The sequence below is a fragment of the Psittacula echo genome, assembly GCF_963264785.1.
Source record: "Psittacula echo genome assembly, chromosome: 4".
NCBI lineage: Eukaryota > Metazoa > Chordata > Aves > Psittaciformes > Psittacidae > Psittacula > Psittacula echo.
Genome location: NC_137738.1, coordinates 107,280,863 through 107,305,494, shown reverse-complemented (window position 1 = coordinate 107,305,494; position 24,632 = coordinate 107,280,863). Strand labels below are relative to the sequence as shown.

General features: G+C 40.9%; 1 protein-coding gene across 5 annotated transcripts in view; it reads left to right on the top strand.

Moving 5' to 3' along the window:
• Nucleotides 1-530: 530 nt before the first annotated feature.
• HMBOX1 (homeobox containing 1) overlaps nucleotides 531-24,632 on the top strand; it is a 78,798-nt gene continuing 54,696 nt past the window's right edge. For all 5 annotated transcript variants that reach the window (XM_080614527.1, XM_080614524.1, XM_080614526.1 and 2 more), the window contains exons 1-4: nucleotides 531-606; nucleotides 13,555-14,034; nucleotides 15,972-16,057; nucleotides 24,338-24,448. In XM_080614527.1, the coding sequence (XP_080470653.1) occupies nucleotides 584-606; nucleotides 13,555-14,034; nucleotides 15,972-16,057; nucleotides 24,338-24,448 (700 nt within the window). In that variant the 5' untranslated portion in view covers nucleotides 531-583. The remainder of the gene's footprint in view (nucleotides 607-13,554; nucleotides 14,035-15,971; nucleotides 16,058-24,337; nucleotides 24,449-24,632) is intronic.

Genomic DNA, 24,632 nt, shown 5'->3' with positions numbered 1-24,632 from the left:
AGAATACTCAGCTGGTTGGCCTTATCTAGATCTATGAAGTATCCAGGAATAACTTGAGCCATGATAATCCATAGGATATTTGTATGTAAAAGATTATTTGCCATACTTTAAAGACCATGAGTCCATCGCAGACCATGTCAAAGCTCCCACTGAAGGCAAAGTAAAGAAAGAGGCTGACGCTTTAACAGGCCATTAAGGAAAAAAAAAAAAAAAGAATAAACAGAAAGATGATATAAGAAAACTGTGTGGTTCTAGGGAGCATTTTTTTAACCATGGCTATATTTAGTGGTTGGTATACATTCTGCTGCCTTTTAGCAGAGGGATGCATTGGATGACTGAGAAGGATCCTGAAGGCTTTGGTCTTTGGTAGTTGGTTTTGGGTTTGTTTTCTTAAACAGAAGGTTATTTGCTATTCCTCTAAGCTGGTTGTGTAATTGTAAGTCAGATAACAAGAAGTCAGAATGTATTTGCCTTTCACAGAAGTCTCTCAGCGTTCTCATATCTTTTCATTGTGTCTTACAGAATGGTGAATAACACTGAAGACCCTCAAGAGGCTTTGTGACGTCCCATCCCCATGTAAAGTATGCTCAGAACTTTTCCAGTAGTGTAAGTACAAGCTAAGAAAAGAAAACCCCATGAAAATGAAGAGTTGCTTGATAGTTTGGGCTTTCTTTTTTTTTTTTTTTTTCCCCTGTTAATTTGTCTAAAAAGAGCAGAGAAATGGTTGCAGTGATTATCAACAGTTGGCTAAATTGGAGGGTTCCACTGGTTTGGTATTCATTAGATATTTGAACCAGGGAACAGGAGCATTTAATTTCTCTCTTGATCTGGCTGATGTGTTTTTTCTACTTTTCTGCCACTGAAAGAAGGGGAACATCATGCAGTTCTTAGAAATTTAGCCTTGATCACAGGAAAGTTACTGTTAAAACAGAGGTCTCCATACATCTACTGAACATACTAGAGGGATACCAAAGCTGTGCAAGAGAGTTTAGCACCAGGCTTGGTGGGACGCAATTAGTACACCTTTAGCGCAGTGTTACATAGCAAAGGCAGAAAACCTGGGGCACCTAACCTAACACTAGAATTGGATGTGTTGGTCCAAGAAATTGCTGCTGTATCTGGAATCCAAGTAAAAACTGAAGCTGTCCAAATCTCATCTTTGAATTTGAGCCTATTAATTTGTTCTTCCAAATGACTTCTGTCATAAATCTTCGATGTAATTGGTATCCATGCTGTTTCTTCAATAAGCAAGTAAATTAATTCAAAATTTGAAGCTTGTCAGGCTTAAAGGAAAAGATTGACCAGTAGTGTGCTGTACATCCACCTCTCATTGGCCAGTCCTATATTGCTGTTCCCCATTCCTGTTTTAGAGGTATGACCAAATTCTTGTCCACTGGCAATCAGATTCTTGAAATACTTTGACCTCTTGACTTCTGATTGTACCTTCTGTCAGACTGAGTTGGAAAGAGAAATTCTGTCTACAGAACATATAGCAAGAAACTGGACAACTGTGGATGCAGACAAATTTTCCCAGATGGATTATTACAAGGATAATGATTATTCATCCAGCACATGGACAGTCACAGTACAAGTGGCAGTGTACTCACAGACTTCTGGAGGGGCACTTACAGTGAAAAGTAACAACTGCCATGGGTTTTGTGTTGGAAACTAAATTACCAGTGTATTTCAAAAAGCCTTCTTGATACAACCATTAATTAGTTATTTTCTACTTCTGGTGGCTTAGTCTTCTATTCAAAACTAGTGGTTTCCTACTTTGTTGCCAGTCTGCTGAGCCACCTCCTCTGCTTTCTTTTAGCTGGAAATATGTTGGATTTCAGTATTAAAATCACCACTTGAAACTGTAAAGATCTAGTTCATAGCAGGAAAGAAGTCTGGAGGTAAGGCTGCGTTGCCCTGTGCATCTTTATTACACTGGTAATTCAGAGATTGCAGTGTTCTTAGAGCTCCCGTGTATTTTGTGTGAGCACAAGGATGGCGTGCGTGTCAGCTACTGCTGTGAATCAGACTTTTAACATAAATTTCCAAACTGTGAGTTATTTAGTTTTAATTTCCTGTGTTTTAGCTAGATTTCAGTCATATTCTGCCCCTGTGCATTTTCTGCCCTGTTAATCAGCTTCCACCTTCCCATCCAAGAGGTAGCAGCTTTTTCCATTTATTCCAGTATATGTGCAGTTAATACATCGAGAATGCGATAGAAGTATAGGTGGATGAATTTTGACTGAGTGAATGCTGGGGTAAACCTCTTTGGAAGGGATTAAAGAGTATTAAATTAGACTAAATGGGCCAAGATGACCCACTTAGGTATAAAGTTTCCAGATTAAACCACAGATATAATTGAAAAAGAGTAAGCAGGCATCGTGGTTTTGGAAGGGGAAAGAAGAAAACAGAGCCTTAAAAAAAAAGGAAAAAATAAAAGTAAGTTTTAACTTAAATACTGAATAAGATTAAAGTTAAACAGTCTTAAAACTACCATGGTTAGAGGGTAGTTTGTTTATTTCTACCAAGGGGAAGCATCCTCTGTCAGAACAGCAAAGTAGGCAGCTGGCTGCAGTTACCATTTCACCTGCTTAATTTTTATCCACAGTTGAATGAGAGTCAGTACTTGAGAGGAATTTGAAGCATGGTGTGAACACAAGACTGTTGATTTTGGTCTCACAAAAATTAGTCTAAAAGCTAAGTCTTCCTCTAGCCAGTGAAAGAACATCTCTGTTGGGTTGTCCGTAATTACTGACGCTTCACAGACTTATGGCAGTATTGATTAATTAGTACGTGTTAATAGTGAGTGTTAATATGGCCATCAGTATTCGTGTTGCATGTTTCAAACTATCTCTCAAAATACAGTTTCTGATAGAACTAGACATTTCAACATAATCACTTAAAGTTTACCTGAGTTATCAGGCTGGTTTGTGAATCTAACTGCCAGCAGTGACAGAGCTGTCTTGGGAGTGAGTAAAAGCCTGCTGAGTGAAAAGGAAGTGTGAGTAATGCAGATGAAAAAGGACTAGATTGAAGCCTTGTCATCATTTAGGAAAAACAACAGAAAAAAAGGAACAAGTATGTGAACAATACTGAAGTTGGCACATGCTGACAAGCAGACAGTGGATTTACAGTGGCTTAGAAAGTCATTGCCTGGCTGAGCTGTGTTAACTTTTGTCCAGCTTCCTTGAAATGTGACAAGAAACTCGTTAGTTAAACTTCGGTGAAAGAGAACTCAGCTAAATTGCTCCTTTTGTCTTCAGTGACAAGGTATCTTGTAAGTAGTTGGTGTTTTAAGCTTCCTGAACTGAAATAGTATCTTTTCTGAGCCCTTACTTTTACTCAAGATAAACCAGATGAATTAATTCGATTTCACAAGCAGGTAAGCCGTTCTGAAAGGAACCATAAAGCGATCTTGTTGCACATGTGCCTCTTACGCCTGCTTATGCTTTTGGCCAAATAGGCTTGTCCTAATCTGTTGAGTTGGTAATAGCAATCATCAGAGCCTTCTCTAAACTCATCCAGCTTTCTAACCCTGGCAATACTAGCTATGGGTGGGTTGGTGGTTTGCTTGGCCAATTTTCGTCCTGGGTTAGTGAGCTGAACTGGTCTGTGGTGATTTTCACCAAGTCCTGGAGCTATGCAGAAGGGCTGAAGAGAACAGCTCATAGGTTGGTTCACCATCTCACTTGCATCTTCAGGTGTTCTCCTCCTGCTCTGAGCAGGATTTGTACTTGCCCTAATATAGGCTGGGTCCTCTCTGTGTCACTCAAGAGGAAATTTCCCTAGTTTGATCTGGGCTGCACAAAGGGATGTTTGCTGCTGTAAGTGCATTAGTTAGGATGTGTGTTTCTTCTTGAAATGCTTTTAAATAAAATAGAACTTATAATATGGAAGCAAACATAGCCAAAACCCCATGGTTTTGCCATTATGATATGTTCTTCAAGGAGCTGCTGTTATTTGTTTGGGTTTGGATTTTAGTTTTCCCAAATAAAAATTTCTCTTTTAAGTGTGTTGGTTGTTACTGCTGGTAATAGATGCTGAGGGAGAAAGACTGCCTGAAATACTTCAGAATGTCTCTTTTCCTTTACGTGTGGAAGAGTTGGGGGATATCTTGGTGATGGCTTTGCTTGAAACTTGTCCTATGCCTTGTCATATCTGATGCTATAGAAGGACCCTATAGGATGGCTGTATGTGTGGTGGGAAAACCCTCAAAGTCTGGCCAGACGCGTGATTTGCGTTCTTGCAGAATGCCTTTGTGACTTTGAACAAGTAATTTTGACTTCTCTGAAGGCCAGGCTTTTCCTGTGAGCTCTTGGTCTCAAAAATTAGCATACTTCTACTTCCGTGCGTTATGGGGGTGTTCTGGGGAAAGATTTGCTCAAGTATTTAGATACTCCAGGTAGCTTCTTGTTACAGAGAATTCTGAGGTGCTGGGTTTTAATAAAGGAGTGATTAAATTCTGAAGTGAACTGAGGAGGCAGAAGGCTGCAGTATACCTACCCTATAACCTTGACAGCTGAAAATGTGACTTGCCAGTCTGATGGCTAGGTTAGATCCGTGTTTCAGTTTTATTGCTGCAATGACTGTGTTTTCCTCATGTGGAATAACAACAGTATTTTGGTGTGTTGGTGAGATTTACTTAGCTGTGTCACTAAAGTACACTCAAGTCCTGCCATGATTCTGTTACTTAGCTTATGTATCCAAAGTTTAGTCTTTGGCTCCCAGATCCAAGAGCTCCTCCTTTACTCTTGGCACAGATTTGGGCTTTGGGCCCTGGTTCAGCAGTCAGCTGCCACTACAGCTTTTCTCTTTGTTTGTTAGTCCTTCTGATCCTTAATTCTGCCCTTGAATCCAGCTTCAGAATTTGAATTCCTGTCTCATTGCTGTAGAATTGCGACAATAGTAGGAAACTCAGATTTTAGAAGCAGGGAAGGTTAGGGTTAGACAGATAAGGTGTCAGTGTGAATCAGTCTGTGCCTTGAGTAGAATTCAGAAGTATCTGGCTCCCAGCCCTGTGCTTAGTCAGAGGTCAGTCCCTTTTGTAAGACTTGGATTATGACAATAATTGGCATTTCTATGTACATATTTTTGCCTTGTAAGATCAATATCAAGTTCTCTCTCTCTTTCCCAAAGATGTAAAGCAGATACTATAAAGCAGAGTAAGTTACTCACCCAAGTGGAATCAGCAGCAAAACTGCTAGGGTTTGCTTACTGCCAGTGTGCCAGCATCCAGTAAAAAAAATTTTATCAGCAGTAAAGAATGTCAAAGATCTAGTGCAAGAAAGGTTTATGTGGAAGAGGAGCATTTGGGTTTGGGGCTCTTTAACTAGCTGAGAAACTTGAAGCCTCCTGAAGAAATGATATGTTGATATTCTCCTCTCAGCTTGCCTTCTGTAATTTGTGTAGCGGTGAGTATTTGATTACGTTGGATTTATTTTCAGAAGTTTCAGGCTGCTCTTATTAATTGTCACCATTTTGATCGAAAGCGTATGGCAGTGTTCTGCATTCATAAGACACTGTTTTGCATTCATAAACAGAACTGGTGACGTTTAACCTCAGTAGATCAGCTTGTAGACTGATTTCACTCCTTGCTGCAGTATGAGGCTTTCGTTTCCCTCGGATGAGAGCAGTCATTACAAGCATTACATTTTGTTTGTGAATCAGGATGAATGGGAGTAGAGTCCTCTTTGAAAATCAGAACTAAGAGATGCAACTGCAGGAGATGATTATGCTAACGTATGGATAAGGATGGCTCTGTGTTCGTTGACATGATGAGCACTTGAGGCCTGATTTTTTTTCTCTCTTGAAAACCGCTACAACTCCACTGAAAACACTGGAGTTGCAACTGATGAGCATAAATGTTGGCTCAGATGAGTCAGATCCTTAATCCTCTGTTGCGCCCCAGAATTCATAGCATCAACTACTGTTTTGAAGGCAGCTTTGCTTAATATAGTGCAAAGCTTTGGGTACTTCTGAAATATTTAAGTTGACTGTGAGTAAAAGGAGATGCACTTGTTCAGTAAGAACAGAAAAGGCCAAAGCTTGAATTTCAGAAGACTAGTGTTATGCCCTAAAGGTCCCAGTTTGGTTCCAATTGTGCCTTAGAGCTGCATTGATGGGTCACAGTCTTTGCCTCTGACCATGAGTGCATGGTATGCACGGTTTACTTTGTGATATACATCAACCACTCTGCTTGTGGAACAGCTATAGTTTAGCATGAAGATCTCTTTCTTGAGCATTTTGTAAGAACTAGCTGCATCCTTTGGGATGGTAATGGTGGGAGAGATGTAGGAAAGGAAGGAGTGAATGAAACTTTACTTGGGTCCTTGGAGCTCATGCAAATGTGTGGAGAGATAAAGAAGCTTGCATAATATAAAGCATGGTTAAAATAATAAACTGGGCAGCTGGAAGTGCAGTTTCTTTGTAGTCACTGGTTCTGATAGAAAGCGTCCGGAGCTGTAGTTCATGTGAATTAGGTTTTTGAGTATCGGGCTGGTTGATAAGCAAATTATGTTCCCATTGGAAATAGCAGTGCCATCCTTAATATCCATTTTTACTTGCTGTCTAGATCAGAGACTTCATGTAGAAAGGAAACTTAGCAGCCCAGTCATACTGACCAAGGGTGCTTGCAGACCAGTGTGTGGTCTGTGGCCTGGGCCTGCAAAGCCACCACAGCTGGAGGACATCCATTTCCACAGTTGTTCAGATAGCGGTGCTCACTAGTGTACTGTATGCACATACACACAGGAAAACAACTGGCAGGCAAAGGCGTTCAAGCTGTGAGAAAAACCATGATGGCTAAAACACTTGTTCAGTTAACTGGTTGTAGAAAGTAATTTTTGTGCTGTGTTTTAGGATAACCTTCTTCAGCTGAAAAGCTACATCTTTACCTTCTAATTTTGCTCTTCCATTTAAAGGGCAAAACTGTATTCAGGGATACCAAGAAAGTATATGTTATGTTGTAAAAAATGATGGTGCTATCAAAGAGAAGATTACAACTTCTGAAGATCCTGCTGACAGAACAGTGTAGTGCTGTTAGTGTCCAACCCTGGACCAGCAGTATGTGCCATATGTCAAAGGAGGGCAGAAGCTGGCATCTTTCCCCATCCTGTTTGCTACAGTTAATGTGACTTTATCAGAATCATTCTTAAACCAATTACCAGGATCCTGTTCAGAACACTTTGGCTGTAGCCCACATCCATATTATGCAGATTATATCATATATATATAGGTATATATATATAGGTCTTTTATCAAAAAGTGCAACTGGTTGCAGAGCTTATTAGGTAAAGCAGTGAATTTTAATGGATATTTGGAGAAGCAGAAGAGGATCTCTTCAGTGATGCTAGAGTACTTCCTACTCATGTACAGTGAGTGAAAGAGTGGAAAAAATGATTTCTTGTGATCATTAAAGAGTCCAGAGCCATTTTCTGAAGTGTTAGAGGTGTTAAGGCTGGTGTCTGGCCTTATTCCCAAATAGGTAATTGAAATGCTTTGAACTTCTGCAAGTTCAATTGGACATGGACTTAGCTCCTGGCTGTTTTTATGAGGTTATTCTGCTGTGTTCCAGCACCTAGAAAGTTAGTGTCAGGTAGATGATTCTTGTATCTCTGGGGGCTTGGGCTGTGATAGTAGGTGAGGAAACCGTGCTTTCTTTTTCCTTGCTTTTCTTTGTGAGATGCAGGGAAATAAAGGAAGAGAACACCCCTGTTAACTTGCTGCATACTCACACTCAAGATCAGTACTTTCAAAGTGGGGAGGGATCCTCATATCTAAAGGGTGAAATTCATACAAAAAAGAGACTAAGTCTTGGTGGTATGACAAGGAAAACAACGGTATTGAGAGCAATTAAGCCCCTAAGCAGCTTCGACTCCAGAAAGTGGTGTCAGAAGTGGAAAAGAGCAATGCTGCACCCGGCTGATTGAGACCTGCTTGTTATTATATATCTATGGATTTGGGAGGTGCCAAATAAGTTCTTCTTTATCTAGCTCCTTATAGTTCTCCCTTCAGTGTGATATTCAGGTACCTCAGGTTCCTTTTGGATGAGCCAAAAACGTGAAGGTCTAATGCTTTATCGGTACCAAGAGACAGGAGTTGGAATTGATCTGTCCTACTTGGGGTGTGTCTGCAACTCAATGTAAAAAATGTAAATAAATTTGATACTTCAGTCTACGTTTTTTTTCTGTCAGGATCTAAATAAACAGTTCACTTTAAGGGCCAGATTCAGTTGTTAAAAAGTTGGTCAATTATGGATTTTAGCTTAATTAGTACTTTCTAGAGGTCTTGCTTGCAAAATTTCAGGGAGAAAAATGCATGACAATTCTTCCTTGGTTGTGCTTTCTGTTTTGGTTATCTCCCCAAGGAAATTTGACAGTAACTGGTGAGAGTTTTGCTAACTGATAAGGAGATGAAGCATGTGATTATAAGCTAAGATCTGCAACTGTTGAGGATATTTTACTACTGTGGCAGCGAAGTTTGCCAGTTTGACTACGGCAAAGCAGCCAGTCCACAGTCTTTGTTCTCAGGAAAAGTATTTGCTATCTTTCTTTTCTCCTGCAGGCCCCCAATCATTCTGCTTGCCTCTATCTTATTTTACTTCTTGTTACTTTTGCAGTTGATTGATTTGCTTCCCCCCTCTTCTTCCTTACGAAATACAAATTACAACTAGCCAGAGGAGTTCAGGAGGATAAGAGGCTCTTACAGCAATATGGGGGGGATGAAGTAGTGGAAAATATCCACTAATTAATGAGGAGAATGAAATTACAATGATTTTTAAATGGCTGATTTACTTAACTGCTTTGTAAATTGATCTTTAAATAGGGTAAGTTTATTGAAATATTTTAAAAAGGGGAAAATAACTGCAGCCCTGTGAGAATAAAGGTTCTAAATAATGTTACTGTAGTTATTCATTAAAAAGGAGTAGATAGTTGGCAATGTTGGAACATGTTCAATAATACCTCGTTTTGCAATATTTGTTTTGGGTTTTTAATGGAAAATACCCAGTTCCTGCAGTTTTCAATGCGTAAAACTCAGAAGCATTGTTTCTAGATCTCATGGTTGTTTAGAAAAGTACCTGAAAATGTGAATAAGAGTTCAAAATCAAGAAGACCAAAGAGAAGTATGTCAGATGCAATATATGTTGTGTATGTAAGTTTAAGCAAGGCAGTTCGTTACTGTATATGACGTTAGACCAGCAGTGAGATACCGTATCTGATTTTGGTGTTCTTATCTTTTTAAGCATTGGAAAAATTATGCAGAAGCTTTCTAAAAAGGTTGGAGGGCTAGAAGAATATTTTGCGTGGTCAAATTGACAGACCACTGAATTTGGTTTGATTTGCTTTGTTTTTTCAAATTGCCACATTTTTCCAGTGATTGTATTAACATAGTGTGATGAATTTAATTTAACAGTAGGTTTGCTACTCTTAGATTACTTTCTGCAAGCCTCTTAGGAGCAGTCCACAGATTAAGAGGATGCAGTGGAACATAAGTTGGAAGTCATTGAATATCCCATCCTTACAGCAGAGGATTGCCTTGTCCAGCAGCCCTTGCATCCCTGTGCGATTGCAATTACTGCTCATGCACAGCACATCGCTGGTACATTGAAGTGGGACAAGTTGGAGGCCAGACCACTTTCCCTACATACAGCAACCTACAACAGGTCATAGAATCATAGAATGGTTAGGGTTGGAAAGGACCTTAAGATCATCCAGTTCCAACCATCCTGCCATGGGCAGGGATGCCTCACACTAGACCATGTCACCCACAGCTCTGTCCAGCCTGGCCTTGAACACTGCCAGGGATGGAGCGTTTACCACTTCTCTGGGCAACCTGTGCCAGTGCCTCACCACCCTCACAGTAAAGAACTTCTTCCTTATATCTAACTTGAACTTCCCCTGTTTAAGTCTGAACCTGTTACCCCTTGTCCTATCACTACAGTCTCTGATGAAGAGTCCCTCTCCAGTATCCTTGTAGGCCCCCTTCAGATACTGGAAGGCTGCTATGAGGTCTCCACGCAGCCTTCTCTTCTCCAGGCTGAACCAAGCCCAACTTTCTCAGCCTGTCTTCATATGGGAGGTGCTCCAGTCCCCTGATCATCCTTGTGGGCTCCCCTGGACTTGCTCCAACAGCTCCATGTGGTTTTTATGTTGAGGACACCAGAACTGCACACAATACTCCAAGTGAGGTCTCATGAGAGCAGAGTAGAGGGGCAGGATCACCTCTTTGACCTGCTGGTCATGCTCCTTTTGATGCAGCCCAGGATACGGTTGGTTTCTGGGCTGCGAGCGCACACTGCTGGATCATGTTTGGTTTCTCATCAACCAAGACCCGCAAGTCCTTCTACAGGGCTGCTCTGAATCTCTTCTCTGCCCAACCTCTACGTGTGCCTGGGATTGCTCCGACCCAGGTCAACCATTTCTCTTGCAGCTAAGAACACTGCAGTTCATTATATGTAATTCGCTAGTAATTTGCTAAAGGATACTTAGGATTCACTAAAGGATTATGTGTAATTCACTAAAGGAGATTAATTTGGCCTGACAACCCAGATCTAGAAGCATAGCCCTGACGTTTTAGACAAATTAGGAATCACACTTAAATTTTAAAAGGAATGACTGGCCATGGCCACAAACTGCTGCAGGAAATAGCAAGCTCTGTGTTACCTGGCATTTTTGAAGCTACCTGGAAAGTTGTACTTTTGCCAGATGCTAGTTTCTCAGTTCTCGGGCTAGAAGGACTAAAGTTTTGGGTTTTTAGGTCTATGACAAATGGGAGATTGACCTAGACAGTCTAAAGTATGTTTTAGTATTAAACTTTAAAGAGTAAAGTAAGAATTTTGAGTAGAGGTAATTCTGCATGGAGGCTCTTGTTCATTAAATTCTCCAGTTCAACAAAGTATTGAGCACATGAAACTTGGTGTTGACAGATAAATGATCCAGGAAATGGCAGCATTAGAAATACAGGTAAGAAATGCGCCAGATGAGTGTATCTCTGAAGGAAAAGCAAGCTGGCATATCTAGTGAAAACCATCTCAAGGCCATATGTTTAAGAAGAGATTCGCTATCTGAAAACCATACACTCAGAGGTGACATGGGGGACTTTCAGGCTGTATCGGAGTTTATGATGTGAGTCAGTAAGTCACTGTGACACTTCTCACAATGCTTGGAGGAAAGCACTGTGCGGCCTTGCCTCCCCTGATGCAGAGGCCAAACCTAGAACACAATGTCTGTTTACAAATGCTCCTTGTCAAGCTTGGAGTGTCTCAGTCTGAGATGTGACTTCCAAATTTTAGTTGTTACAATTCCAGTCAGTCACTAGTCTACTGCTGCATTGGCTGCTGTGTCCTCCTCTTAGTAAAATAGGCTGGGTGCTTGTCTTTTAAAATTTAAAATGGCTTGTACGTTTTCAGTAATCAATTGTCCAAAGGACAGTGCATTCCGGTTGGACTGAAGCACTTATGTGGCTGTAGTCCGTCTGTCTTCTCTCACAGTCATTTTCTTGGATGGGAGTCATCCCCTTGTGTTGTCCTCCTGCTTCTTTCTCCTATGTCCACACTGTTGAAACAATTAGAAGGGCCCAATAGTTGCTTGATGAGGCCAAAGACAGGAGGTTTTTCTCATTTCTGTATTTTCCAGGCTGCAGATGCCATTTTTGTGGGTTCATGCTTCCTGGCTTTGTGGCTTTGTCTGTATAGCTACTCTTTAGCTACAGCTCTACTAAGCTATAGCTTAACTAAGCCAGTTCTCAGTGCTTTTCTTCAACCTCAAGGCCACTTGGCCACCTTCATACCACCAGACCTTCCTAGCCTTGGGACTGAGTGGCTGCATCCAAACAGGGTTTGTGGTTTCTGCTCCATGCAAGGTCTTGAAAAGAGCCTGTGAACTGGTTGGAAGTGCACTGGTTGTGCTGGACCAAAACTGTGCCAAAGACAGCTGCAGTGATTTAGTAATGCTGCAGACAACTGGGCGGTTGTTACGGTTCCTCTTCCTGGGCACTGTTTAATTTCCTAACATTGACATGGCTGTACCCTCTGACTCTAGGGTGGACCTGTTCCCATTGCCTAGTCAGGTCTGTGTAGTGAGAGGTTACTACCCTGAAGAGATTCTCTTGCTACACACCAAAAACCTACAGACTTTGTTTACTTCACTGCAATTCATGTATCTTAAAAAAGACTAAATGCAGAAGTTGAAAAATTGTCACTCTGTGGCTTCTGTTGGGGACTTCTCTGTGCCAGTGCAGAAATGGAAATGAGATGTGATCTTCAAAATTTGTGGAGAGAAATAGGCAGCCCTGTGTCTGGAAGGTCTAGCGTAATTGAGGCAGCTGTCATCCCTCTTTCTGTTTTCATTGGGTCCTTGGAATTCTTGCTTGACTTTCCTGAGGCTGTTGTTTGTCTCCTCTCACTTGTAGGGATTGTACGTTAGCTCTGTCATGTCTCCTGGAGTTTGAGTGATCTCTTCACCCTGCTCTCCTGCAGGAATTGTAATAAAGCATTGACTTATAAGGAGATTTGCAAGAAGGATGGAAAATGGAAAATGCCTTGATCTCTTTGCCAAGTTCTGTCTGCCCTCCATCTGCCATCCCTTCTCAAAATCTTGAGTTCTGAAGGAGGTGATCTTGTCATTTGTATGCCATTTGGATCTGTAGTGAGGAGACCTAGGAAAGAAAAGAGACTAAAAGAGCATATTGTGGTTTATGTTTTTTTCCAGTTCCATTTCTGGGCTTTGTAGGAAATACATGTTCGTTTTTCTGGCACTTTGGGAAGTTTAGGAGTTAAAAATGCTTTTGATGCGCCACCATGATGATTGAGTTACATGAGAAGCCTGCCTTTGGAGGGGAAAAAGCTGTAGACTTATTTCTTTAAATGAAAGCTCAGTAGTAATTGGATGTGCTGCACTTTCCTTGTTAGGGCAGGTGATCTGTGACAACATCGCAGGTTCAAAAGTTACTGACTTCAGAAATCAAACTTCAGATATGGGACTTCAGTCAAATCAACTTTGGTCCTACAGGCCAGTATAATTTCCGCTAGATGTGTTTTTTATCTTCTTTTTTTCAAGGTAGCAACAAAGTTAGGGCAACTTGAACTCTTCACACTTGAGATTTGAAAGAGATTCGTAAAACTCATGTCATAACTGGTTAAAACTTCTCCAAAAAAAATAACCCTTGACCTAACAGGTTTGGAGTCTGGGATTTCCGACTGGGGGATACTTAGCAATGGACAATATTTTGTCTGAAATCAAGTTGCAGCCTTAATTACTGAGCAACCACTGTCTCTCTGTAGCAGTGGTTTATCAAAAGCAAAAGGGTACTATTGTGGAAGGTGTAGGGAATGCTAGTAGAAGAGAGAATTGCTGTTTGAGCAGTTCAAAGAAAGTAAGCTTTAGTGGGAGGTTGCCTGCTGAGCTTGTTTAGAGGTGGACTATTGGGCTGCAATTTCTGTCATGTGTGTGACTCAAAGTTTTGGACCAGGATTGATCTTTCCGGCATGTAAGGTGCTTTCACGTTCCATAGAGATCTATTGAACTGAATTATTTGCTTTTACATTTTACCTTGTTTTAGTCTGCTGGAAACCATGTCTCACTACACAGACGAACCAAGATTTACCATAGAGCAGATAGACCTGCTTCAGCGCCTGAGACGTACTGGAATGACCAGACATGAAATCCTCCACGCTCTGGAAACCTTGGATCGTCTTGATCAAGAGCATAGTGACAAATTTGGAAGAAGGTCTAGCTATGGAGGTGGTTCCTACAGCAACAGTACCAACAATGTCCCAGCATCTTCCTCTACAGCCACAGCTTCAACACAGACCCAGCATTCTGGGATGTCCCCATCACCAAGCAACAGTTACGATACCTCCCCACAACCTTGCACTACTAATCAGAATGGGAGGGAGAGTAACGAGAGGTTGTCTGCATTCAATGGGAAGATGTCACCTACCCGCTACCCACTTGCAAACAGCTTGGCTCAAAGGTCATACAGTTTTGAAGCATCTGAAGAGGACTTGGACATTGATGACAAAGTGGAGGAACTGATGAGGTTAGTAGAAGTCTTTGTAAAAAGTTTGGAAAATCAGAGTGAGAGGTCCTCCATGAGAGATCAGCATGGAGGACTGCTTAGTAGTGATGGCTATTGCCAGGAAAGCAGGAACAGCTATCTAAAGCCTGCTAGTTCCTTAATGATCACTATCTCAGTACCTCTCACCTGCCTTTTAGTCTTGTGTAGGGAAGCCCTGGCCATGTGTGGGTATCCCAGTCTGTTTTACTGTTGAAATATCTGTACCAAAAATTTAAATTAATGTTAGTGCACTAATTTTCCACCCACTTCTTATTCAGGAGACTTCTGACTGAGTGTTGATTCACATGAATCCTCCTCCGCTACTTCATACCAGTTGTATTTCCTTCCATATATAGGGCGAGTAGAGAATCTGCTTGATTAATGCTTTCCAGTGGGATCTGCAGAGCATGTTATGTTATCTGTTTAGAGTTTGTGGTAGGGCTGACTCCGAGATTTGCACAGTCTGCAGGTTGGCATAGGAAAATGCAAATAACAAAGAAGAAGCAGAAGTCTTCACTGAGAGCCAGTGGGTTGGGTTTTTTTTTACTCAGACTGACCTTCCTTTACCTTTAGTGTCTTCCTTTTCAGCATTATGGCAAAGATGAAAGGAGGGGATTACACTACTGAGGATGAAGGTCAGAGTCAGTGGGCTTGATAGCAAAAAGAAATAAGAGGAAAGGCCAAATGTCTCAAAACAATTTTGGTCATAATATTGGAATTTTATTTCCTTCCCCCCAAAAAAACCTTAAAATTTCAACATTTCTGAAGTACCTGTGATAGATCTAAGGTCCATAAGCTCCAAGATAAAAATATGTTTGAACTAGTTTGGAGACTGAGGGTAAAAGTGTGGCTTTTGGAGGAGAGGATTAGAGATGAGCAGTCTGAAAAGCTGATCAACCTCATGTACTGTCAGCTGCAGGATAATGGAGTAATGCAGGAAGGTGGTGGGTTTAGCAGTATGCAGGAGTTCTCAGTGCTGAAGTTTAATCATTCCTTTGGGTTTTGGGTTCCTATGCAGTAAGTCTCAGGTAATGCTTTTAATGCTTATTTAAATGGAAACTGCTTTTATGTGCAGGCATACATTGGGTACAGAACTAAAAATGAACCTACAACATAGCATTTATTTTGCATTTACATTTGCAAGCTTGAATCTGCCTTGAATGCTGCTGGGGCAGGAGTGGAGAAGGGAAAGGCAAACTGTTAAATGATAAAGTCTGGTTTTAATTGTCTGCCCTTCTCAGGAAAGGAGAGAGGAAGAGGAGAGAAAAATATGTGTTTACTGCAGTTAAAATTTTCTGCATATCACAGTCCCCGTGCAACCTACAGATTTTATTTTCTTTTTAGCAGCTTTGGTCCCTTCTGAACTATCTTTGCACACCTTGTAAAATCATACAAAGGCTTTAAATAACTGGCACTTGTTCATTCAGTGCAAGCTGTGGACTAAAGAAGTGGGGGGGGGGGGGGATAGAGGTTGCAAAATCTTTTCTTCTTTGAGTCTTTTCCTTGAAAGGTTTAAGGAGGTTTGTGTATGTATATTCATTTGTGCAGCTAACCAGGCAGACCCTGCTATCCTTTATGTTTTATTTTTGTGCCTCATTTTTATGACTGAGGTTTTTATGCTGGTATGTGAGATTTATTCATCCTGGTGTAATGAAACTTTGTACATTCCATATGGCAGCGCTGCACCTAATATGAATTATATAGGACATGAGTCATCCATTCTCCTGCTAGAGTACTTTGATCAAACGTGACACTTGTTAAAAGAAGTGTCCACTGGTGAGGCACTTTGACTATTTTAATGCCTGCCTTCCCCACTCCTTGTCCCCTAAATAAAGGAAGTAAAGCCATTTTGCATCTCCAAAGTGCACTTTGGTCTGTCTGTCTTTTTGTGTGTTCTTTTGGTTTTTTTGTTTTGGTAGGAGGGACAGCAGCGTGATAAAGGAGGAAATCAAAGCTTTCCTAGCCAATCGGAGAATTTCCCAAGCAGTTGTTGCACAGGTAACAGGTAAGAGCTCGGGGAGTCCTTTCTTCGTTTTAGGAAACTATGCCTAACTGTCTGTCTCTGCACGGTGCAGATGTTGGAATATTGCTTGGCTTTCTGCATTGCAGTGCAGATCTGTCAGCTTAGTCATGATAATGTATGCCTTTGATTTAAGACCCATTGTCCCGCACATCATGGAACTTCCCCAGTGAATCACTTTTTTCTTTTTTTTCTTTTTGTGGCTTGTGCTAGCAGATTTTATTTTACAGCATTATAATAAGCCCCAAGTTCTTATCTTAAAACGAAAAAGGTTTTCCTTAATTCCAAAATTGTTTGTGGAGAGTGGCACATAGGTGCGTATCTTCATCTTCATGTATGGGGAGGGAGAGAGATATAGATATAATATGTATTTGTAAATGTATATGAATAGTAGGGAGACACAGCTATGGTTTGTATAACTACAAGCAGAGAGAGCTGGGCTTGTTCTGCCTGGAGAAGAGAAGGCTCTAGGGAGACCTTCCAGTGTGTAAAGGGGCTGACAAGAAAGCTGGAGAGGGTCTTTGACATGAGCCTGTAGGAACAGGACAAGGGGGAATGGCTTTAAACTGTCACAGGGGAGATTGAGATGAGATCTTCGGAAGTTCTTTCCTGTGAGGGTGGTGAGGCCCTGGCACAGGTTGCCCAGAGAAGCTGTGGCTGCCCCATCCCTGGCAGTGTTCAAGGCCAGGTTGGACAGGGCTTTGAGCAACCTGGTCTGGTGGAAGGTGTCCCTGCCTTGGCAAGGGGATTGGGACTAGATGAACTTTAATGTCCCTTCCAACCCAAACCATTCTGTGATCCAGGAGTCATATTATGATAGATTGAAGGTTTTGAATCACTTGCCTTTGAACAGCATCCCCAGTTCCCTCAGCTGTTCCTCACAAACCCCTTCACGAGCTCCATTGCCCTTCCCTGCATATGCTCCAGCATCTCAGTATCTTAGGATGAAGACTTAATAAAATAGATAGCTCCAATTCCATGTTATACCTATAACATATATTAATTAACCCAAGCTTGAATTAAATCTTGAAAATAGGTAATTTTTAAGGTTTCTTGATGACTAGGAATTACAAACCAGCAAGAGAGAATTTGTTTTTTGTGGTATTTCCAGTATTTGAAAGGTCAGAAGAACCCATCTGCCTGGGAGACTTGGGTTTGCAGACACGCTGGCAGTTGAGGTAGGCAGGCAGAAATGGGTGCTTGATCCATGGAGCTAGGAATTCCTTCCATGTCTCCAACTCTTCTCTGTGATCTTGGGCTAAATTATTTGTCCTTCCCTGGTTTCAATTTCATCTGAAAAATCGTGAGATTAACATTTAGTGTAACTGAGGAATCTTATTAGCCTTATCAGATATTAGCATTAGTACTTAAAAAATTGAATGTTAAGTCTAGTTGCTTAAATTATACCTGAACTCTGAAGTTTTGGCAGTTAGTAGGTCCCTCCCTACTTTTGTGCAGTCCTTGCCTGAATATAGTCCTGGAATAACCCTCTCTGAATCGACCTTCATGTCTGCCAGCAGTCAAACTAGCTGCTTCTTCAACAGAAATAAAGCAAAGAGGGAGAAATTGCAGAAAAAGACTCCCTAAAAGAAGCCAGCATTTTTTTATTATTTTATTTTTTTGTCAGTGCAGACTGCTTCATGCCAGGCCATTGAATCAGAATTATCACACCAAGTCTAAGACAGAGTCTATATCAGTAAATGAAATGGAGCCAATGATAATTATATAGCTGTCTTGGTGCATGTCTTTGATACCCCTGCACGCAGATTGTAGGAAAGTCAAGACTGGTCTCTTCACACCTCATCATTTTGTTCCTTCCTTCCTCAACCTACTGTCTTGGATTTCAGTTGCCATTAAGTTGGCATTTAGCCTTTGGGAGCTTTCATTGTTTGCCAGGCTGTTCCTCCTGAGAGTAAACGACACCATCCATGTTGTACACAGTTGACTAAGTTTCACACCCATCCCACTCAACCCTCCTGGGTAACGAGGAGGGGGAATCCAGAACGTAGTTGCACAGTGATCAGAGAAAATTTTACTAGATGTTGCTTTTGAGTTTGTCAGTGGGACAAAGACCTAAGTAATGGCAGTGCTTTATTATCTTGTTTTCAAGCCATATCAGTGGTTAACCAGGTAGATCTAAATGTTAAATGGCTACATCCTTTTGCAGCAGTGTTTCCATGGACCTTTCAAATGAGAAAAGAAAGTGGTATTTTGGACATGATGCAGTTTCTCAGAACGAAGTGGCATCAAGACTTGCACGGCACTGTCATGCACCAGTTTCTTCCTCCTACTACCCTTGGCAGATGAACTGTGTCATCCTCCATATGCTTGGTGGGAAGGTCTACGTGAGCCAATTCATTTTAAGTATAACCCATAGCCTCACGTAAGCAGATGTGTAGTACTTATGTGCCACTATTAAGTACATAGTTATGGCTTATCTGAAAAGAAATAGTAAATCTTGAAGAGATGTTTGAAGGGACTAGATTAAAGAGTGTGCTCAGCACTTCTAGGGAGAAACATCAGCTTCCTCTCAAAAGTACAGCATGGTGAAGAGTGACTGAAAATAGCTCGGGACAGAGATCCAGCACAGAAAGCACATGTCCGAGGGCTCTCGCTTCCAAAACTGTCTTAGGCCTGATGAGTGCTAGTTGACTTGTGTATTCTTCAGATGTATCCAGCATCCCTTCCCATTCAGGCTGTGAAACAGGCTCCCAAGGAAGGCCTCAAAACCACTTTTGGTTCATTAAAAGAGCAGTTTGTATTGACAGAGGTAATGCTTTGCAGAATATATGATCCCAAATAGTATCATCTCAGTATTTACCAACTTAGTCCTGGTGGTAAAGTTGTTCTGTAGATAATTCAGTAAACAAGAGCTAAAATAGATTAAATGAAATCCAAAGATTGGTCAGTAGCAGATGGTGATGGGGAGGATCATTACAGTGAAATGATACCTTCTCAGAAGATTGTTCAGCCTTCAGTGATCAATCAAGTGTCTCAGGGTCCTCTTCATTATGTTGCACATGGGGATGGAACCCCCTGTTCTGGCCAAAGAACTTGTGCAAGAACAGATCAGTAACCCACAGGACCTGATCTTACACCCTTCATTACTGTTGTAATACTGTAGCAAACTGTTACTGGAGGCTGCAGTGCGGATGTTCAATGTCTTTGACTTGCCCATCCACTGGCTATCACCCTGTGTCAGCTGGAAGTCTTTTGTGTAGCACTTGAAATAAATGCAGAATAGCGTGGCCTCAGCTTTTAGCATCCATCTCTTCTGCTTGGTGTACTGAGAGAAGAGGATAGATTTGGAAAATAGTAACAAAGTGTTAAATAGTGACTTGAAAATAAAGGAATGATTGATAAGAAGCAAAAAGCTAGCGTAACACTTACTAGTGCTGGTCTTAAATGCAGGAGCTGCTTTTTATAGAAACTTTTTTAATGGTGTCTGTAATAAGATAAACAAGAAGCACTTGGGTTGGGCTCTGTATAAATAATCTCCTACTGATAAGAAAAATGACAGTATAAACAGGAGCTAATAATAGTTCCTGCGGAATTTCCTATCGTGTTATTTGAAGCTCCTTTTAACTTAGCTGCAGCTTACTTGGGGGTCAGTATTTAGCCCTACATGTGGCAGTTGAGATGCCAAATTTTTTATCAGCAATAAATTGAAGTCGTGTGCTGCAATTTGCTTTAATTGCCACCAAAATTGTATCAAGGTACCAAGGGTGTTATGGTCAGAGGGCAAAGGATAAAGAGATAAATGTAGACTAGTTAAGAGATGCTCTTAGCTTCTGAATGTAGATGGAGGGTGAGGGAAATGTTTGCAGAAAGTAGTGTCTTTCTGTTATGTACTACAGTAACGGAGAAAGGGAGGAGTATACACAGATGAGCCTTTTGCAGCCAGGCTAAATGCTTTGATGGATGATGCCTCTGCAAGGTTTGGAAATAGTAGCTTTTCCATTTTTTACACATAGGGAGTGGAGGAATGAAAAAGAACCTTACTTCCCTGGAGGTCACAGTGGAAACAGTCTGTTGCAGAACAGAAATTTGAATCCAGATATCTCAAGTCTTAGGCTAGTAGCATAAAAACTGAACCATTAAAAAAAGAGAAATCAACAACAATAAAATGAAGAGGTCATTTATTCTTTTCTTTTAATACATAATACATAGAGCTTTCCTGTGTGCAGTTCTGCTAACCTTCCCAATTATTCTGCTTGTACCATTCAGTTCTGTCCTACTGTCTCTATCTTAATTGATGTGGGATCTTCAGGACTTACTTTTGTGTTTGCTAAACACACAGAGCATCTTGCACGGTGGAGGGCAGCCTTGAAGCACTGCTGTAATGTAAATAAAATCCCTTAAGGTTTGGAACTGATGCGTGGGGATGCTGAGTAAATGCAAATAAAAAGTGAAACTGAAGTACTTCCATTGTAAGGAGAATTCAGAAAATTGCTTAGTTACTGATTATCTGAAATGACAAGAAATTGGATTTTGAGAAATGTTTTCCTTCCTGTTTTTTTTTTAATACTTATGACAACAGAGTGAAAGATGTGTTTTTCTGTCACTTTGATCTTTGCAAGTTTTCTGTAGGCAAGGTTTGCTAGTCTCCTAAATTGATAGATGTCCTTTGGTATGGGAAGGAGTGACGTGACATAAGTCAGCATTTCATAGAATCACAGAATGGTTTGGGTTGGGAGGGAACTTACAAGTTCATCCAGTCAGTTCCAACCCCCTGCCACAGACAGGGACACCTTCCACTAGACCAGGTTGCTCCAAGCCCCAACCAACCTGGTCTTGAACGCTGCCAGGGATGGGGCAGCCACAGCTTCTCTGGACACCCTGTGCCAGGGCCTCACCACCCTCACAGGGAAGAGCTTCTTCTTAAGACCGTAGCTACATCTCCCCTCTGTCAGTTTAAAGCAATTGCGCCTTGGCCTGTCCCTACAGGCTCATGTCAAAGCCCCTCTCCAGCTTTCTTGTCAGCCCCTTTAGGCACTGGAAGCTTCTCTAAGGTTTCCCTGGAGTCTTCTCTTCTCCAGGCTGAACAACTCCAGCTTTCTCAGCCTGTCATTGGAATTGCTGTAATTCTTTGTGATTACGTCTTCTTCCTTCATTATCTTCTGTAAGAAAACTAGTTGTCCTCATTACAACATGTTCATGCCCCTGTTGATGCAGAGCCCAGAGGATTGCAGTCTTTCTTGAGGTCTGTGGTTCAGTTTGAGAGTGAATTTCCTCAAGATAGCTGTATTTTCAGTACTGCAGAGAACTTATTTCATTAATCTGCTTCTGGCAGCAGACTTGATTTATTTTTTCCTGCCAGTGCAATTTCCTAAAGTAGCATGATTATAGACGGTGTGACAGGAGGGTACTGGTGATAGTACTAGTCATTGTCCCTGTAAGTCAACTGTGCAAAACCCGCTTGAGATTGAAGAAACTCTGATGTGACAATTTGGGGGTATGTTTTTTTTAATTGAAAGGAATGAAAGATGGGTTTGTGATTAGGACACTATATGGAGATCTAGGTGATTCTGCATCGGTTCTTCTGTTATGGACTTTGCATGTGACCTTGAATCAGTCAAGCTGTTGGAATATGCAGTTTTGGGGCCTCTAAACCAAGCTAAAGTACAGATTAAAGACATTTATATCTTAAGAGCAGAAACAGGATAAGTGATATAGGTAGAGGAAACATTTAAGAGGGTTGGCTCTTATTACAGATGTCTGAAACAAGGAAAGAGAATAATAAATAGGAGAAAAGAATGACAGGATATGGGACTTCAAAAGGCCTTCTAGAGGTTGTCCACTACTTTCCTGTGACCAAACCAAAGATCAGCTGCCTAAGCCATACCAGGCATGTTCCTCTGGGTTTGCAGCATTGCTATGGAGGTCTGTAAGCTGAAGAGCAAAATGGGCTGTGGGCTTTTTGCTAACACAAAAAATGCCATGAACTACAGCCCTGTTCATGAGATGCCACAGTCAAATAGTAATGTACTGAGAATTTATTGTTGAATTTGTACATCTCAGCATCCTTTACAAATCTCCATTTTGCAGAAACAACTTTATAAACTGTGAAGACTTGCAATGGGTCAAATGTGGACGTGGAAGTACACAGCTTGCATATTCTGGCTCCTGCTCCTTTGCTTTGTCTTGAGCACATTGTCTGGAGTGACTAACATCTGTACCACTTTATGACCCTATCAGACAGCCTCTTGAGCAGCATTTGGATTTTCCAGTAGCCTCTTGTTGGAGATACTTAATCTCTATTTATAATTTTATGTAATAATGCTTTTCATTTGTATCTTACGCTGTTATCCAAACACTCAACAAATACTAATTCACTGCAGTAAGCCTAAGTGGACTGTAGTAAACAAGTTAATTAATGGTGCTGTTACCCATTGATTAATAGGAGCCAGGCAGCCAAAAGCAGACATGAACAGTTGTGACCCGCAGCACTGTGTTAAAGAAATGGCTTTTCTAAATCATAACAGTAAAGGAAGAGCTGCAAATTTTCAAAACTTGGTCTTTTCACTGCCCATCAGGCGTCTGGATTGCAAGATTTCAATTAGGCTGAAGCCTTGTTTTGGGTCAGAGAGGTTTATCAACTTCTATTGACTTATTTTGTTATTAACTTGTATGCTTCCACAGTTACTTCATGTAAACTTGGCGGAATCTAAGGTTTGTGTTTAGCCGAATAATTCTGCTTCCCTACTAATATGAACTCAATAATATATTTCAATGGGGATGATCAGCTCCTGAGTGCCCCAGCTGTGGGCCAAATGCAGTCTCTGAGAATGGGTGTTACATCACACATCAACATCAGTATAGATGTACAGGAAACAAAGTCAGACTTGAGTAGGTTTTGTGGGCAGAGCTCTGTTAAATAGCTTCTGTACTCAAAACAAAATACACCTATCCCTTTTCCCCAGGATAGTTAAAACTTCATATGCTCTGAAATCCTCTAGAAGGAAGAACAGTTAAGAGCATAAACTCTGCATTGTAAAAATCTGGTTGGAGTAAATTCCCCTGAATATGATACTTGAGAGTCAAGTTGTATCATTGTAAAGTTAACTAGCTTTAGTGTTTCAATGCAAAAAAAAAAACCCAACAAAAAACCAAATGAAAAACAAACCAAACCCCACACATAGTAAAATCGCCTTATTAGAAGTGGTAAAACTACAGGGGGGTGTTTTTCATGGGTTAAATATGATTATGAGATCTTATAAAACTTTGATGCATCTCGAGAGGGGAGAGGTAGTTTGGTTTCCATGTGAAAACCAGCCTTCTACCTGTCTCAGTGTTATCACCAAGCAGATGGTGGCACAGGTGGTGTTCAGCCATATATTATTTCTTGGAGCACCTCCTAAAACTTTACTTCTCAGGTGAGTTTAGATGTTATTAACCCTTTATGTTAGCTGAGGATTCTTGTGGAAAGCACTGAAAATCCTCCAGTGCTGCTTCAGTTATTAAGCAAACTACATGTATTTTGGTATTTTCAAATGAACCTCTTAGTGCACTTTTAAACCTCTTTCATTATTTTGTTCCTTTCATTCTAATCACTTCTTTTCCCTTTCTGCATTGGTCCTTCATTCAATGTCACACTTTGGAAATCACTGTTAACTTCTAGAGGTTTTTCCCATTTTACTATTTTCTTAGAATTCCTGCCTTAAAAACTCTGGAACGTTTTGTCCCTAATCTTGTGTGGATACCTAGAGCATAAATCTTGCTTTGCTGACAGACAGCTGCCTTTTGTCTGTTGTTTTCTGGCTGCTGTTATAGCTACTGATAGTTGGCTTGCTCCATTTCTGGACTGATTTGATCTATATCACATAAACTGGTTTTGTGTTTATCTCCCTTCTTATCCAAGTATTGAATCATAACAATCTCCTAACTATCATTCTTTATATATAATAGTGGGTAAGGGCCTTGTTCCCATTTCACAGATGACAAAATTTCAGAATGTGGGAAGTTGTGAACAGTTCAAGTCAGTGGTAGATCTGCCTTCCCAGTTTGTACCCTCTTTGCTTGTAGGTTGATTGTGCTGAGTCTAGGATGTACCTTGAATAGAGCTGAAGATAACAGGGAGAAGTCAAAACAGTTAGGGATGAAGACGGGCAAGCTTGAACTATACTTTTTTTGTAGTTGAAACATTGAGTTCCTGAGCTTTGTAAGACACCTTTTATCAGTATATAAACCACTTGAAAATGTTTTTATAAGAACAAGTTTTCTCTTCCTCTTTCTCTCTTTCTTTTCTTTTCTGTTTTTTTACAGGTATCAGTCAGAGCCGGATCTCCCATTGGCTATTGCAGCAGGGGTCGGACCTGAGTGAACAGAAGAAAAGGGCATTTTACAGATGGTACCAGCTTGAGAAGACAAATCCTGGTAAACAAATACAGCCTAAACATCTCCTGCTGTTTTATTTATAGAAATAAATAAAGCCTTTTGTTACTGTTTTTTATTACCACTGATCATTCACCTCTTGGTCTGGTGTCCTGTAGAGGTATTCCCTCTGACCAGTTTACTTTTTTTTAGGAGAGTAGGAACAAATGTGCACTTTGCTTTGCCG